Raw genomic sequence first — 17297 nt, forward strand, 5'->3', positions numbered from 1 at the left:
CTCTCTGGTCTTGGGTTTATCTCAAAGATTGTTTATTTTCTGATCAATGCACATCTTCTCATTGTCTCAAATCACTGCAACAATACTCTTTTTTTGCTTTTTGCACCCATTTTCTATTCAGTGATGAATCCATAATTCAGAATTTTCCCAGCAATATCAGAGAGAAACTGTGTGTGTGTGTGTGTGTGTGTTTGTGCGTGTGCGCGTGTGCATGTGCAACACTGATGGTCAATGTTGAATGTGTTCCAAGAATCTATTGAAAGACGTATAAATAGATAAGAGATTTGGGAGTTAAAAATAGCATTGTGTTGAAGTGATCACTACATAACCATCTTCATCACCATGGGAACAGCACATTTGTCTCTCACATTTTCAGCAGTGGCCAAACATGTCAAACAACAGCTGAACTGTGAACATTTCTAGTGTATTAATCATACATGTTACTCAATAACTCTGAAGTATGATGTGTCGTGCCTTTTCGTCTTCATCATCGACATGCATTTCAAAAATTAGCAAACTAATTCAAATCATGATTTTCAAATTTGCAATCTTCTTGGAGAGCCGAGTGCTTGTGTGGGATGTGATTTAGGTTTTATCCATTTTTATTACTTGATAAATTATACTGTAGGGATCAGTGAAACTACATGTGTATTGACTCCTCCAGTGCCACATGAATGTAAACCATTAGTACAAACATTTTGCAGAATACAACTTAAGTGCATTAGTTCTTAATTTTTACTACTTCCCCTATGATATAGGAGGAATATAAGAATACAGGAGTAACGTTCATCTGTAATGATCACATATCTAACATGTCGAGCTGAAGTTCATGCGCTCATTAAAATAAAATCTGTGTTTTCATCGATGAACACCTAAAACCATTTATCTAGTGATGCGTTAGCCCTGCAGCACAGGCAGACCTCAGCTCTTCCTTTTTTACATTCACACTATAAACTACAATAAATATGCAGCATCTTCATGCTGATTCATTACACTTCTTCTTTTCAGACCATATCAGCACATTTTTGTTTTAGTTGTCCTGCACTGGAGAAAAAGCCCCCTCCTCACACCGTTATCACATCACACTGGATCTGACATGCTGAAGTCGAGTTGAGTCGCCTGCGCTCTGGCGGCCTCTACTGCAGGCCTCCTGTATGGACGCACAGATGCTGTTTTAAGCAACACAAATAAAGACACACACTTACCTTAATGAATGTCCTGCCATCTGCTGGCAATGGTGTGTGTACAATGTAATTTTGACATTTCTTCCCCAGGGAAAGTCGACATTTAAATTCCACTAAAACTGACCTCTTGGAACAGGAACTAAAATGTTATGAGTCACGATCTCATGCTGTAAATGTGCAATAAAAAGACTGTAAATCTTTAACATGGGCACTGAAAACCATTGCCAACCATTTACGGTCATGCAAGGTCACATTTTTTTAAGAAATTAAAACCTTTAAAACATCAGCAGTAAAAAGTAATTTCTGCCTTTTAAAGATTCCACTGACATGGGACTGCATGATGCCTCCTAAACAAGAAGTTCTCCATCTTAAGCAGCTCATTGGGTTTTTTCATTTTCTGGTTTCAAACACAGAAACAGTGATTTATTTCATGTAGAATTAGACACTAAATCAGCCATTCTGCCAAAATCTTATGTGACCCATGTGACCTAGCATAGTCCAATCAGTATTTGTGAACAATAATCTAATCTCTGATGATTTTATGTTTAAACATCACGAGTAGCTCGAGATTTGAGATTCAAGATGTCTACTGTCACTCCAGTTGAAACATCTTCAGTTCCTACATTAAATGTCTCTGTAAAGCCTGTTTACTGCAGCAGCTTCCCAGTGGACACTGTGTTTTTTTTTCTGTAATCTATTTTGTGCTAGTGAGTGTGCCCGTACTCCAAATATGGTCAACCCACTTCTCATTTTCTGGATCACTGTCAGATTTCACATCTTGAGGACATTAAGAGTTAAAGTTCACCGCCTTCTGGCTCTGAGAGAAATTGTTTCATGTTCACAAATATTGGCTGGACGGATATTTCTCCTTGACCTGTCCACAGTATTCAGCATAAGTCACAACAGTGTGTCTCTGGGGTGATGACGGGGTCTCAGAAAGATGACAAGATGATAAATAGTCTAAATTCCATGATCTAAAAGTCTAAATCTCTGCTAATAGCCCTGAGACGCTGTAATGTTGCTTACATCCCACAATACTTAAGCATTGGACAGAGTGTAAAACGTGGTGATATAAGAACTGTGCAACTTCTGGAGCCTTAATGGTGGAGGTGAAAATGAAAGTTTGTCCCTAGGGGGCACTAGAGGGACATGAAAATAAAGTCTCTTTAGAAGAATGATCATACTTTTATTTTACTCTGCTTATCAGCTTAATATTTTGTGTATATGTATATTTTTAGCAAAAGCTCAGGGAGCGTGAATATCATTAAAATCTGCACATTACATTATGATGTGTTCTTCTGTGCATATAGAGGTTATTTGTGTAAAAGTGACACCCTCAGACTCAAAGTGCCAATAGATCCAAGCTACTTTGAATTAGGTGACGTACAGAGTATGCATGGAGGTCCAAAATATTAACTGTTAAATAACCATAAAAATAAATTGTGTCCAACAATACGTCAACCAAAATATTATGAAATAAATAAAGAAACGCTATTCATGAATTTATCTTTAATTAAGTTACTTTTTAGTTCAAAGAATCTCTTTTTATTGCATAATACCATTAATCCCAAAGACACTTTTATTCATGTCAGCTTTCATAATGATATTTTCTGTTTCACTTTACATGGTAGTGGATTTGTCATCAACTGAAGCTCCCTCATCTTTGTTAGCCAATCGCACACTCGCAGCTTCTCCAAAGCAAGAAAGCAACAACAACAGCTTCATCCGTTTTAGCTCCAGTTAGTTAGAATAACAGCAATGCCAGCGTTAATCTGAATCCACCAACCAGAGGCTGCTGAAAATAACACAGTGCACAGAGTAACCTCTGCTTTTACTCACACAAGTTTCAAAGTGAGGAGCTGGTGTTAATGACAGCAGCTAGCTGACGGAGAAATAATGACAAGAAATAAGAAGTGACATAGAAAACAAGTGTCACTGGAAATTATGGCAATATGAAATACTGCTCTTTAGAAACAAAAGTATTATGATATATAAACATTATAAAATATTATTAAATGAAACGTATCTCCAATAAAACTGTCAAGACAACAAATGTAACTATTATTAGCCACTTTGGGGCTACATAACTGTGAAAACATAATTAATGTAAAAATATTTGAATGATTATTTTAAATGCCTTAACTTTGGATTATTGACATTAACGTATAGTCAAAGTTTTGTCTTTGCTTTGTCTTTTCTAGGCAACTATTAATGCCTGGCATTTTCTTAGAACGTGTATATCCTCCCACAAGCAGGAGACTTTATTCACCCTGTGAGTCTTTCCTAAGTGCCACCACCAGACCACACTCTGACTGCCATTCTGTAACTATAGTCTGTCATGTGCTCAGTGAGATGTTGACTGTGAAAGGGACAACTATGGATTATTAGGCCTGTTGCTGATGGTCTGTATTCTTACAGCTGTCTTCTTTTTAAATATAGGTTCATGTCACACACTGTGTGACTGTATATTCATCCCCTTTCTCACACATGCCTTTTTTTTTCCTGGACTTGTGATCATATCTGAAACCTTAGACTGATCTTCTCACAAATCGCTACTAATCCGAAAGATTTACTTTCATTTTAGGATTTTCTTCAGTTTCCTCTTCAGCCTGTCTACTTAGCTCCTGCATGGATTTACCTTATTACTGTTGGCTCCCTATGAGCATTCTTCATCTGTTTCCTCTTTTTGGCCCCCAGTTTTAAAGCTGAAATTATCCAGTCAAGATTTGTCTGTTTCAGGGAGTCAAAGTGCCTCGTGGGTCCTTAAAAGTTGAGATCACTGAGTGCCGTCAGTTTGTCTTATTAGCACAGTTCACTTCCGGCTTTAGGAGAGCACAGAGCATATTAACTATGGGAAATCAAAACACAACAGATGAATTAGCAGAGTTATAAACATCCAGTTTCCTGTCACTGTAACAGAAAAGACGGTGATCAGGACAAGTTTTTGCCTGTTTCACCTATGAGGTGCTGGGTGGTGGGAGTGAAGGTGTTCAATTTCAGTTTCTCCTCCTCATTGAAATCATCATACCAGCTTTTACATAGCACCTCCTGCTGCAGAGAGGTACTCGTCAGACCAGTTTTTCAGTAGTGTCTGTGTGCAAATGAACGTATTTGGGGAAGCCCTCATAACCAGAAGCTGAAACTGAAGACGCTGGATTTGGCTCTGAGAAAGGAGTAACAGGCTGTAGTTTTATGCAACGGATCTTAAAACCGAAATGTGGGACTGATTTTAACACATACCACAGGGGTACTGAATGTGTTTGAGCTCATCTGTGAAAGGACAGGACAGCTCACCACAGGTGAGTGCTGCTTTTAACTTTTTAGACCACAAGCTTTAATACTTTCCTAAGGTTTTAGCATTCTTATATATTTAGTGTGGCTTCATGGTATTAACTATGTGCCATTTATTGTGTTTTATTTGATTAATTACCATCACCTCGATACTTTTTTTTGGGACATCTTCAGATCTTTTTTTCCTTGCTTCAAACCCTGAAGTCTGTTCTTCTTTAGCAAATTATATGTGCTGACTTGTGTAAATGAGTCTACAGGCAATGCTTTGCATTTTTGTGGCCATTTAATGTCTTACAAATAGGTTTTCTCTGTCTCAGTCAGTACAAACTGCTCTTTGAATGTGAAATGTATAAACATGGCTGCTGCCCGACCGTATCTGTTGTCATATCAAATCTGGTGTATCTATCATTTTGCTCTAGAAAGCTCTTAAAAAGACTAGCACGCGTAAAACAATGTCAAACAATGTGACACCACCACCGTGTACCAGCATGTATGGCGGAAATGTCTGGAATGTGACCTGCTGTCACCCCAACAGAGAATATAAGGCCAAATACTGTAAACAAACTTTCTCAATACCAAAACAAAAGAGAAATATATTTGTCAGTCCTGTACTATTCCTATGGTCCACTAAATAAGAACAAATAACCAACCAAAAATAACCTGCCTGACCACATTAGCCAGGAACTCTCAAACAGATAACACTCACACACAAGCACCAACAGGCTCACAGGCTTGTCTGCTCCGTCACCCAGAGCCACAGAATGATTTATTTTCTCAATCAAAAAAAGCAGAAAGTTGTGACATCTGGAGATATTTCACTCCCTTCTTCCTACTGTCACATACTTGAGCAAAGCAGTAACACTGGGAGGTCAATAAATGCAGAGCAAACACAGCCTGGGTGTGGCTCTAACTGTGCACATGCATAAATAGGCCGGTTGTGTGCGTGAGGGTGACTCAGGCAGGTACAACACCTGGAAACTTCCTTGTTGTCGAACTGGAAGGAATACGAGTCCTGCTGCTTTCCAAGAAGTACGGTGGGCATTTATTCTTTTCTTTTCTCAGAGCTAATGTGTGGTGTGTTTTCAGACTTACATCCAAGACATTACCATCTAATGACGCTGTTCCATTTAATTTCCCCCTGTATATAAAGCTGGTTAATTTGCTGCTGTCTGTATACAATATATTTGCAAAGTTACATTAATTTTTCCTTTATTATTTTTCACTTATTCTTTACAGCTAAATGATACAACGTGTGTTTCGGGGCTTTCTGTGAAGAACAACCTCCCTCTCAATGTACCAGTAAATGAAATTTGGTACGCAGCAATGTGTTATTCTTGGCAAACAATAGAATATCAAGATAATCCAAAGTGATTATATTGGCACATATTGTCCAAACGTAGCCCCGAGCGGTCAGCATGAGGGGACCAAAGGATCAAGGGTTAAAATATCATGATTCCCCAGAGAATGCAGCTGTTCATCGCTTCTTCTATCATAAATACATTTATTCCCTCTGGGGTAGCATCCAGACTGAAACACAATGTTACTTTAGGTCAAAACCAGAATGTGCCACATTCACCAGTCATCACACAGTGATACTGTGGCAGCCTTTGTTGCCTGTTAATGCATGAGTGACATATCATTATTTAGTTCTGATGGGTAATAGTACATTTCAAAACACATTTGAGAAATAATTTTTTGCATCAGACAATTGCTGCAAAAGTTTACAACAAATGTTAGCTTTGGTGAGTATTTAGAAATGTATTTCTATATAAACCAATTAATAGGCTGTAATCACAGCCCATGTTTTAGTATGCTCATCATGTAGGCTGCCTAGAGGGATTCTGGGACACTAGGGAGTCTGCTGTTGATCTGGGAAAGATGTAGTGCAGAGATTTATAGGATGTACTTTGCCCAAAAATGCGTAGTCAGAGGTTAGAGGGAGATCCTGCCCACACAAAGCACTACTAAATAAAGTTAGAAAACGTCTGGTGTCTGTCATCATTCTGCAGCTGTGAGGCTTCACCGTCTGGACCATGTTCTCCTCTGTCGTCCCGTACAAAAACCAGCACTACGCCGAACTGAAGAGCGGCTGTATCAAGGACAAGACACTGTTTGAGGATCCAGAGTTCCCAGCCACCAATGCATCGCTGTTCTTTAGGAAACCTCCTCCTGGTGTTGTGGAGTGGAAACGACCAGGGGTGAGTGGCACAGATGGCAGTGGTCCATCACTAACATTCACCAGGGAGTGCAGTTATCCCTGCAAATGAACATAGTCACATTTTGCTGCAGGAGGTGGCAAATACTTTGGAGTAACTGGATTTGACACACTCGTTTGTAGAGCAGAAGAGTAACTTGTAGTTAAAGTAAAAAGATCACCGGACCACCACGCTTTGAATTATTCTAATTAGTGACAAAAGACTGAGATGACGAACATAGCAAAGTGATTTTCACTTCTTTACACACACACTTAATATTTCAGAGGGCTAATAAAAACTGTTTAATAGTCTGATGCGAATTAAGTCCATCCATATGTTAACTTTTCTGCTGTAGGATATAAGCAATGATCCCCATCTGTTTGTGGAGGGCATCAGCTCTCATGACCTGAACCAGGGACTCGTAGGAAACTGCTGGTTTGTTGCTGCCTGCTCCTGTCTGGCTTTGAAGCCGAACCTCTGGAAGAAGGTGAGTTGATTTGGTTCCTTTTGTTCTCGGTGTGTGAGCAAAGGTTCTGCCGTATTCAATGTTGGTAACCAAATATTAATACAACTAGTATTGTGCAGCTCTAATATCACAGATAAAACTGCACTGAGGTGAGAGATTGTGGTTGAAACTTGTGACCAGCTGACAGCAGAGTTCAAAACAGGACAGCAGGAATGAACCTGAGGGGGTTTCACCCATGATTAACAGCAAAGTCAAATTCTTTTGTCAAAATGACTTCTAATCAACATACTTTTGGAGACAAACGGTCTTTCCTTGAAGATAATAAGATGTAATGTACCATTTCTATTCATATAACTATTTTTGATACTTTAAAATGAACATTTTCAAGTAAAGTATTGTCAAACCTGTGAGTGAGATTAATACATTCAATTTAGAAAACATTTTATGAAGCTTGTAAAGATGCTTAAAATTCAAAACTAAAGTTACAACTCGTATTTATAGCCTCAAACAAAATGTAACCATAAACATTATAAATCAAACGCTTGCTTCGTAGAGAAAGTCTTGTCAGTAAAATCTCAGTGTTTTTTTTTTCATTCCTATTCAAAATGTTACTGCTGGAGCCACTGGCAGCTCTCCAGTGTCACATATTTCGGTCTTATCTATCATTAAGTTCTTTCTGGTTAAAAGTTCACAAAGTGCGTTTTTCACTCAAGAAAATAAACATAAGAGTTTAGTACAATATTATGAGCTTTAAGTGAGGAGGCCATCAATACAATTTGGTTAAAGCGGGAAAATGCCTTCAGGATAATTGGATCAACATTATTTACAGTGTTTTGAATCTGAAAACAAAAGTGTTCTTCACAGAACAGGAAGTTTGTAGAAAATCTGTGGAAAATAGATCATGTATATCGCACCTAACAATCATCCTTTGTTTTACATTCTTTCATTGTGAAATAAACATCAGCATTATTTACTGTTACATCTATAGGCCCTGATTATACTACTGTGGGCTATTATACTGCATGTTTGACTCATAGACGTTGGCACGTCATTTTTATTATTATAAATCTGTCATATCTGTATTTTACATTTTATATTTATGTCTCTTGACTTGCACCACTATACCAGAGCAAATTCCTTGTGGTGTGAAAATGTACTGATTCTGGTGTGACAGCTGTATTTGAAGCCAAAGACAAAGACATTAGTTTCACACAGCTGCCCCAACTGAAAATGAGTCATTAGTCACACCGATATCTGTTGCATTATGTTATGTACGTATTCGTATGTTTCAAGGTCATTACGGACTGGAAGGAGCAAGAATGGGATCCAAAGCACCCGGAGACCTATACCGGCATCTTCCACTTTCAGTTCTGGGTGTTTGGAGAGTGGGTGGACGTGGTGGTGGACGACCGACTGCCTACGATCAACGGAGAACTGATCTACTGTCACTCGAAAGAGAACAACGAATTCTGGAGCGCTCTGCTGGAGAAGGCCTACGCCAAGTCAGTCAGCTTCAGCCAGACCCTGCCTTTTTAGAAATAGATTTGTACATTATCTATTGTGTTCATATATATGAATGCTACTAGTTCATACTATTTATATTACTAGTAATGATGTATTTGCAAAGCATGATGTAATAAAGCAATTATTCATTCAATGAAATCTACTATATTTATATAATAGTATGTATAACAAAATACAAACAAGAGTCCATTCTTAAATGGTATTCTTGAACATTCTATATTTTCATATTTCTGTGGCACTAATCTTGATGCTGTTGCCCCTTTGTGTCCAGGCTCTTCGGCTGCTATGAGTCCCTGGAGGGGGGAAACACCGGAGACGCTGTGGTGGATTTCAGTGGAGCCGTGGCTGAAGCCATCAACCTTGAGACAGAAGCTTTCTATAAGGACCAGGAAAAACTCGACCAGCTGTTTGAGGATCTGCTGAAGGTGTACGACCGAGGAGGAATCATAAGCTGCTCCATTAAGGTCTGCGCTCTTACTGCAAGTTTGCTTCTTTGTCTCTATACTTGAGAGAAACTGACCATAATGGAGCGATTGTTTTTATAATTTCATCAGGCACAGCCTCATGAAATTGAGGCCAGGATGGCAAATGGGCTGGTGAAGGGCCATGCGTACTCGGTTACTGCAGTGCAGAGAGTGCGTTTGGGTCACGGACTTCTGGCCTACTTCCAGAATGAAACCATTCCTCTGATCCGTATGAGGAACCCCTGGGGCAAGACTGAGTGGAAAGGAGCCTGGAGTGACAGGTTAGTAGAGGTTAATTTCTTTTCCATTACAGGTGATGTACTCATTCTTTCAAGAAGTTTCCAGATGGCACGCTCTGTGCCAGTAGATTTCAAAGGTGTCTGTAAAAACTGGGTGGTTTGCTGCCACTCACAAACTCACCAAGGCTGTGCATAACAAGTGAAATGGAAGTAAATTGCTATAATTTGGTGAAAGTAATGACTGTGTGGAACAGATTGAGCATATGGAGGGACAGCAAAGAAGTCTATAGTGCTGCAGGACTGGTCAGTCTTTTTTTCTCTGTTGTGAAATCTTGTCTTTTTGTTAAATCTGATGTAGCTGCTGCGTATCTAAGCTGACCAGAGGATCCCAGCTTTGTGAAAAAGCAAAATACAAAAACGTTTTAGTCGCATTTTATGAATCAAAATTCGGACTGTGTGCAGATTCTAATGTTAAAACGATTAGTAATCCATGTGTTCATCAACCATCTTCTCGCTTTGCTTCTTGCTTGTTGTTTGTCAGCTCTGAAGAATGGTCAAAGGTTGGCGATACGGAGAGAGGCAACCTTGGCATCACGGTAGAGGATGATGGGGAGTTCTGGTGAGCGATTAAGCTCCTGCAGTTACAGCAGTGTGGAGTTTATCTCCTCCTTCGGATCGTAATGATGCATTTTCCTTTCACATTTGCAGGATGTCGTTCACAGACTGGTGCAAGTTCTTCACAGATGCAGATGTCTGCCGTCTCATCAATACGTCGCTGATCAGTATCCATAAGACATGGCATGAAGTTGTGCACTTTGGGAGTTGGACCAAACACGCAGAACCACTGTTAAACCGCTGCGGTGGCTGTGCTAACCACAGGCCGACATTCCTGCAGAACCCGCAGGTACTGCAGGCTCTGAGTGGACTCTCTCCTCACATCACCTGTGTCCCTGCACACGTGCACGTAGATATTAATTCCTTTTCAACCTCTTTTACAGTACTTGTTTGATGTTACAAAGGAGGTCGATGAGGTCCTAATCTCCTTGCAACAGAAGGACAGGAAGATCCACAGGAATGTTGGTCAAGGAGAAAACATAACCATTGGCTTCAGTGTCTTCAAGGTAACATACAGTGTAGCACTTCCATCACACTTCATTCATCTAACGAAGCACCAAAAGACTCACAAACCAGGGTTAAATAACTGTGAAGGGTTTGCAAAATATTCCACAAAGATCATGGTGAGACTGACAGGAAATGGAGGTCGTCTGGGACGAAGGCGTTGGTCAAAGATCAGTTTATTTTGGGGGAAGACAGAGCCATTTCATCGTTCTTGTCAAAGATTTTGGCTTCATCTGACTTTTTTGCTCATTTGTTGAGCAAACAGTGAACAGTTGTTGGCTGTTTTTAATGACAGGCAGACATTACTCGATCAGTTTATCAGAACCAAAACAAAAACCATTTCAACAAGAGGCTAAATCATCATGATTAAACACAAAAATGCGCATACTTTAGATGATTGTTTCAAACTGCAAAACAGAGTACATTTTGTAAGAATTTCCTCTAAACTCCAAGCAAGGAGCAAAGACTTCAGACGCCTGTTTTCTAGTGCACTGCGTCTTTGCAGCCATTACAGAAATCTGATTACTTTTAGGCAAATTTGCTTGTGGTTACAATAAACGGTACATATGTGAAGCCACAACATCACAAAAAAGCAGAAAAAATAAAACTGTAAAAGTAGAGTTACAAAAGAGATGCTTGTGTCTAGAACTGCAACATTTATGAAAACAGATCAGTACAACTCACTACTGTCTTAGCTGAGTGCTACACTGTAAAGTCAATGCAGTCCTCTCATGCAGCTCTAAAACTGGCCAATCCAGTTTTTATCCCATAGGGATTAGTCACATTCAAATGAGGCCATGTAACCGTATGTGGCAAAACTGACATCACATTTCCCAAAACGTGATTTACTTGTCAGAGATCTGGCTAAGTTCAAACACACACTTATCATGCTGACAGAAGTGCTGCCAAAGGGCCAAGTTCTGGACGGTAACAAATGCTGGTGCCACGAGGAGCATGTGATTAAAAAAAAGCAGCCGTGTGCACACAGCCGGTTGAACTGCCGTGACCCTGAAATGTTGACCCATGTCATCTATGGTCATCATGCAAGCGATGAGTCCTCCTCCTTCATCTGACGGACTCCAGACACTGTGTCCACATTCTCTGTCTGCCGTGTTGTCATCCACTACACTTTACACGTCCCTGTTTGAGAGATATATCAGTAGAACAGAAGCTCTTTCAGTCACACAGTAACTGGTAGTCAAATTATTATTGGGATTATTATGTTATGTTTTTACTGGTTGCTCAAACAAGACGGGCACTCAGATCTTGCTCTTCATCTTGCTTAACCGATACACCTCTCATTTTACCAGTGCAAGCATTACTTTACTCTGCCCTTTTATGACACCGCCATAAAATGGACAATTGAGTTAAATTCAAGGTTGATTCACTGTTCTGCCACCAGGAGGCAGAAGAATCTGTGCAGGCAGCAAACAGTAAATTATTACTCCTCTCAGACACACTGATCTGTATAATACTGTATTCTAAGTGTTGTGTATTATGTGCACATTACTCTGTACATAAAGTGGGTGTATAAAAGTCAAAAAAGTAACCTTTGTATATCATGAGATGTAGTAAAAGTTAATCAAAAGTAAACTAGTTAACAACAATAGGTGTGTTTACATTTGCACTGGCATGCCAGTCTTTAGTCTTATCCTGGTATTATTTGGGATATGATGTTTACATGGATCGTGAGAAACCTGGTTATTCATTTCCTGTTGATTCTAGTGGTATCGTAGTTTTCGATCATGTGTTCTGTCTTGATTTCTCACCACCAGCCATTATGTTAGGTGCATAAGGTCTTCACATGTATCCTGGTTTCTGTGGGAGTGCTCCAGGTAGCAAATCCATGTTTCTGAAATCAGGAAAAGATGCTTACATATGCAAACACATAACCAGGATACTGAAAAAACCCTATCATGTCCAGGACAATAGTGCCTATATGAATGCACTTATTGTTAAACTCGCCTACGAATACCACACGAATAAAGTTATTTGTTCAATGATTTTCAAACAAACCCTAACTAAAGTCCAAGTTGTTTTCCTTTTCCAGGTGGAAGTGAACAGGAAGTATCGGATGCACGACATCCTGACCCAACAAAATGTGGGGACCTCCACCTACATCAACGCTCGCACAGTGTTCATGAGATGCAATCTCCCAAAGGGCCGCTACGTCATCATCCCCACCACTTTCAAGCCTCAGACACTGGGGGATTACATGATCCGACTTTTCACTGATACGGACTCAGACTGCAGGTTGGACTGTGTAGTTCAGGCACACTCAGGCAAAAAAAAAAAAAATGTAATGCTCATGTCTCACAATTATCAGGTCTTAAGAGACACTGCAGGGAAAGCGAGAACAGCTGTTCTTTGTTCATCTCAGACGCTGGCTGGTGGCTGGATAATATCAAAGGAAAGCACTCAGAGTGTTTTGCAGACTGCAGGCTAGAAAATTAAGCTCCCATTGAGTTACTTATAAAGTAGTGTTCCTCTCCTGCTGCTTATCTTGGCCAAGGATTTTGTTTTGCAGAACTTGTTTCTGATGTTCTCGTTGGCAGATCTTAACACAGAATCAAGTCATTTGCTGACATACAGGTCATCCAAGCTGGTTGGTCCAACCACTGTTGTGCCTATGAAACATAGTTTCACTTCCCTGGTCATCCAATTTGCTGATAGCAAGCTCTGGAACTGTATTTCTCTCCTGGTTGATAAATTCTCCTCTATTCTCACAGGGAATTGACAGAGGATAAGCCAAGGGTAAGATGCTGGAGCTCATTCTTTGGATACCCACAAGCTGTGAGTCATGTCTACATCCACGGAGCTGAGGGTCTGCAGAAACAGGACAGCACAGGAGGTTTGAGGACTTTACATCAGACAGACTTCAACCCAGATCTACTAATCAGTGTGACCAGCATGTAGTCCACTAATTTGGTTTGCTGAGATGGATCTTTTCATGTTTTCATACAGGTGCAGACCCCTATGTGATCATATATTGTGAGGGACACTCAGTAAAATCCACAGTCAGGACGGACACACTGCAGCCAGAGTTTGCAACCAGTGGCTTATTCTACAGGAAGAAGCCAAGAAAGCCCATAACTGTGGAGGTAAGATGAAATCTTTTTGGTCCTGATGACTTTTAATAAATCTCAGTGACTGAGAGAGCTAAAGGGTTGTAGGTCACCGTCCCGTGGAACTGTGAACTTTTCACAACCAGTCATCATTTTTCAAAAATTCTGCGTATTTTGAAATGCTTTTGGGACCATAAGAGGAATAAGACATTTCACAGCCCAGAGATATATTACTGCCAAGCAACTTGTCAAGATGCCCCTAATATACCTGATTGATGTTTTTATATCAAGAAATAAGATTTATGGCAGGTTTTGTTGGTCATTTTTACAATGCAAAGCAGTTAACATGACAGTTGTTTAAATGATGTGGAAATTCTTTCATAAAAAACACAAAATTTAATATAGACAAATAATAAAACCACAGTACTGCACTGATTTTTCGATGACCAGACTGAATCCATGAACTGGAAAAACTCACATGTAACTAATGATCAGTGACAGATGTAATGGCACACTGCAATTGGTGGTAATTGAGAGCGCAGGATATCATCTTAGTCTGATGATGACATCATTGCTCAACTTAATCAAATCAGAGTCAGCAGCCGTGTGTCACAGCCCTGCAGATGTGCTGTGGTTATTTTGTAGTATGTGACAGTAAGATTCATACATATACTGGTTGGTCTTCCTCAGGTGTGGAACAGTAACGCAGTGAAGGACGAGTTTATGGGCCAAGTGGTGCTGTCCGCGTCGGCGAAGGACACCTTTGACCCTCAGAAGCTTCAGCTGAGGAAGCGAGGACGGCAGATGGCTGACGAGATGCCCGGAAGCATCAGTCTGAGGATCGTCACTTCAACTCAGCTGACCGCCATGTGACCTCGTCAGTGACCTGAGAGAGGGCCGGGTCTTCATCAGTGCTGAACTGTGTGGCGAATAGTTGTGCCATCATCGAGGCACCAAAGCCAGCAGTGGTTCGACTTGTTTTATGCCACTGGGTGTCCATGTGTGAATTATTTGCAAAGTTGAGAGGGGAGCAGGGCAGTATTGGACAGACTGAACATCAGTTCCTTTTATTTTTATCCAAATGTTTAAACTTTTGAATGATCTTTATTACTTTTTTAATCATGTTTGTGTAACTTATAGAATATTTTTATATAGACGTTTTACAAATTGCTTGTAAAGATATCATTCCTTTTTTAGATGTTACACATACTGTGAGTAGTGATTTGTCATTCAAGTCTTACCATATATTTGCTACAATTTTGTACTGTGTAGTTACCTTTATACAGAAAAACTTAGCGCACGAACAACACATAATTCATGTATCATCTACTTCTTTAATGCATTTTCTGTTCCTTTTTCCCATCAGTTCATGTCATCATGTTTTATGCTCATGAATATAAAGAAAATGCAAAAGTCTGAATGGCATAAAGACATCAAAGAAATTCAACCTAAGAATCACAATAGCCTACAAGCATCGCCACAACTCTGGTTTTCCTCCTCTTTTTATTTCAGTCCAGTTCCCAAACTGCAATATTTTGTTTTTTTACACTCAAGACACAGCCATGCACAATTCAAAGTTCAAAAAGTCTATTGCTTCAACCACAATTAAAAATAGTTTATCCAAAACCTCATTTCCCCGTCACTCATTTGTCCTTTTTCAAAGATGGGGGAAGGCCTGCTGAGGTATGCCAGATGGATCAGCAGTTTTACAAAGCTAGACAATAATAAGAGTAATAATAATAATAATGATAATAATTTAAAAAGTAACATTTTTTGTCTTTGTTCCATTCTCTTGATACACATTAATAGAGGAATTTTCACACCACGTGTACAGGTTTACACATTCAGAAGATAGGAATGTACAGGAGCAACCACAGAAAAGGGGCACGTCAGCGGTGTCTCTTGTCTTGAAATTCACCTTTGTGCTCATAGTTCAGACCTGTACATGGGGCAGAGGCCAAACGTCCCAGGGCCGGCGGAGCTTCCTGTCAGGCCACCCACACCTACCGCACACACACATACATGTACTAACACTCAGCAGTGGTACTCAGGACAGACTGTGTGGGCCCGCACACAGAGTGCTGCATTCATCGGCTCTCTGTCCAGATGAAGGAGTGTCCGATAAAGCCCAAACAGGAGAGCCGGATCCGGGAGTGCAGAGACAACGTGTGTGTTCGTTTTTCTCTTTTTTGATTTCCAGGGTGCAAAACATTTATTGATACATACCATAGAGCAACCTGAATATTGTCATTTTAAGTTAGATAATTCTGAAAAAAGGGTTTTTTTTCCATCATATTTACATACATACATACATATCCTAACAATCTTAACCTATTTGAAGATGAGTTACAGTGTATAGTTTGTTTTACATGCATGAATTCTGTTGCATCCTCCTGTCTAACATCCCTCCTTCATCTTCTGTACATTTGCTGTACAATGGAGGTACAATATGACTAAGCAGCTACCCTGCACCTCAAAGTCAAGGTGGACAACACGAGTGAGGCATCTTCTAGTGCAGATTGAGGTAGCCCCCAACACACAAACACACACACTCACACACAGAGGGATGCTACATGGGAAATGCCCGACGAAGCTACCAAATATCGACACAAAGTAGATAACCTCTGTACAGGAATGAGTTTAAACGCTAACCAGGTATGGAAGGAATGTTAGCAAACAATATGAACGTCTACCACAGTTTCTGTTTTCAGCGCTCAAGGTACAATCATAAAATGGCACTCTACTTCGCTCAGTGGTCAACATTCCCCCTCTCTAATCTGCCACCCGTCCAAAAACACTACAAAACATATAGATCATATGAAAAAAAGTCACATAAGACACCATTAAAAGACAAAAGGACACGAGCATGAATGAGCAGCATCTGAAATACCCAAGGAGAACATGGGGAGGAGGACAGTTGGTGCCCTGTGCCTCGTCAGACATGAATGTATATTCAGTATTTTCATCTGAACAGGTCGGCCAGGTTTTTGTTGGCATTCAATATAAACATGTTCAGTCACTGCCATAGAGTGTATTCCGCAACAGACTAGAGAATAACATCTCTTAACATTTCTGTTCATGCGTTTACATTTAGATATTTTAGTCGCCACAAAGAACTGATGTAATGTTAATGGCAAATACAGGAGAATGTCGATCTCCCTCCATGGCATGTTGTGGTTTTTTGATCTGACCGACCATTTCGGAATGAACAAACATACGTATTCAGCGTATTTTCTATTTTTTGTTTGCATTATTGTTTTGTCAAGAAGCATCTTTCCTGTTTAAGTTTTAAGGTCACAGGGATGCTTGGGGCACTGTGGGAAACTGTGACAATGTGTGGCACAAGACAACCCAACCCACTCTAGGTGAATAATTACATGACCCTCTGTTTGCCACCGTCATAGAAAAAAAGCTCACGAGAAAGGCTGAAGTGTTGGTTCACTGTGTGCCAGCACCTTAAAAAGAACTATCCATCAGCAATAATTGACATTTAAATGAAAACATTTATATTTCTGCTGAATCTCTAATTTAGTATTTGTCGGACTGACGACATGGTACAAAAAAGAAAGTTAACCATACAGAATATCTCTGGATAATCCTGTTTGAGGTGCTTATACGCAATGAATGCTACAGTATGCGTACATTTTCTGTCAAATTTGCAGATTAATTGCGTTTAATAGTGATGACGTTGACACTATTTTGCACTCATTCTTATTAAATGTGTGACACATCAAGTCAGTGCAATCGAGT

The 17297-nt window shown here is 39.9% G+C and overlaps 2 protein-coding genes across 4 annotated transcripts in view; both read left to right on the plus strand.

Annotated features, from left to right (window-relative positions):
• The window catches only part of il13ra2 (interleukin 13 receptor, alpha 2), a 310420-nt gene that overhangs the window by 60131 nt on the left and 232992 nt on the right, over positions 1 to 17297 (plus strand). The window lies entirely within an intron of this gene.
• LOC139213047 (calpain-5-like) lies at positions 4392 to 15266 on the plus strand. 3 transcript variants are annotated; one of them, XM_070843657.1, is made up of 13 exons: positions 4392 to 4483; positions 6485 to 6673; positions 7026 to 7157; positions 8430 to 8638; positions 8932 to 9124; positions 9215 to 9405; positions 9905 to 9982; positions 10072 to 10267; positions 10362 to 10484; positions 12533 to 12735; positions 13212 to 13333; positions 13447 to 13583; positions 14238 to 15266. In XM_070843657.1, the coding sequence occupies exons 2-13, from the start codon at positions 6509 to 6511 to the stop codon at positions 14418 to 14420; spliced, it is 1932 nt and encodes a 643-aa protein (XP_070699758.1). In that variant the 5' UTR covers positions 4392 to 4483; positions 6485 to 6508; the 3' UTR covers positions 14421 to 15266. The 3 variants fall into 3 exon arrangements, with proteins under 3 accessions (XP_070699758.1, XP_070699757.1, XP_070699759.1); XM_070843656.1 differs by lacking the exon at positions 4392 to 4483 and adding an exon at positions 5424 to 5509; XM_070843658.1 differs by lacking the exon at positions 4392 to 4483 and adding an exon at positions 5435 to 5504.

Source organism: Pempheris klunzingeri, chromosome 14 (genome assembly GCF_042242105.1).
Source record: "Pempheris klunzingeri isolate RE-2024b chromosome 14, fPemKlu1.hap1, whole genome shotgun sequence".
Lineage (NCBI taxonomy): Eukaryota > Metazoa > Chordata > Actinopteri > Acropomatiformes > Pempheridae > Pempheris > Pempheris klunzingeri.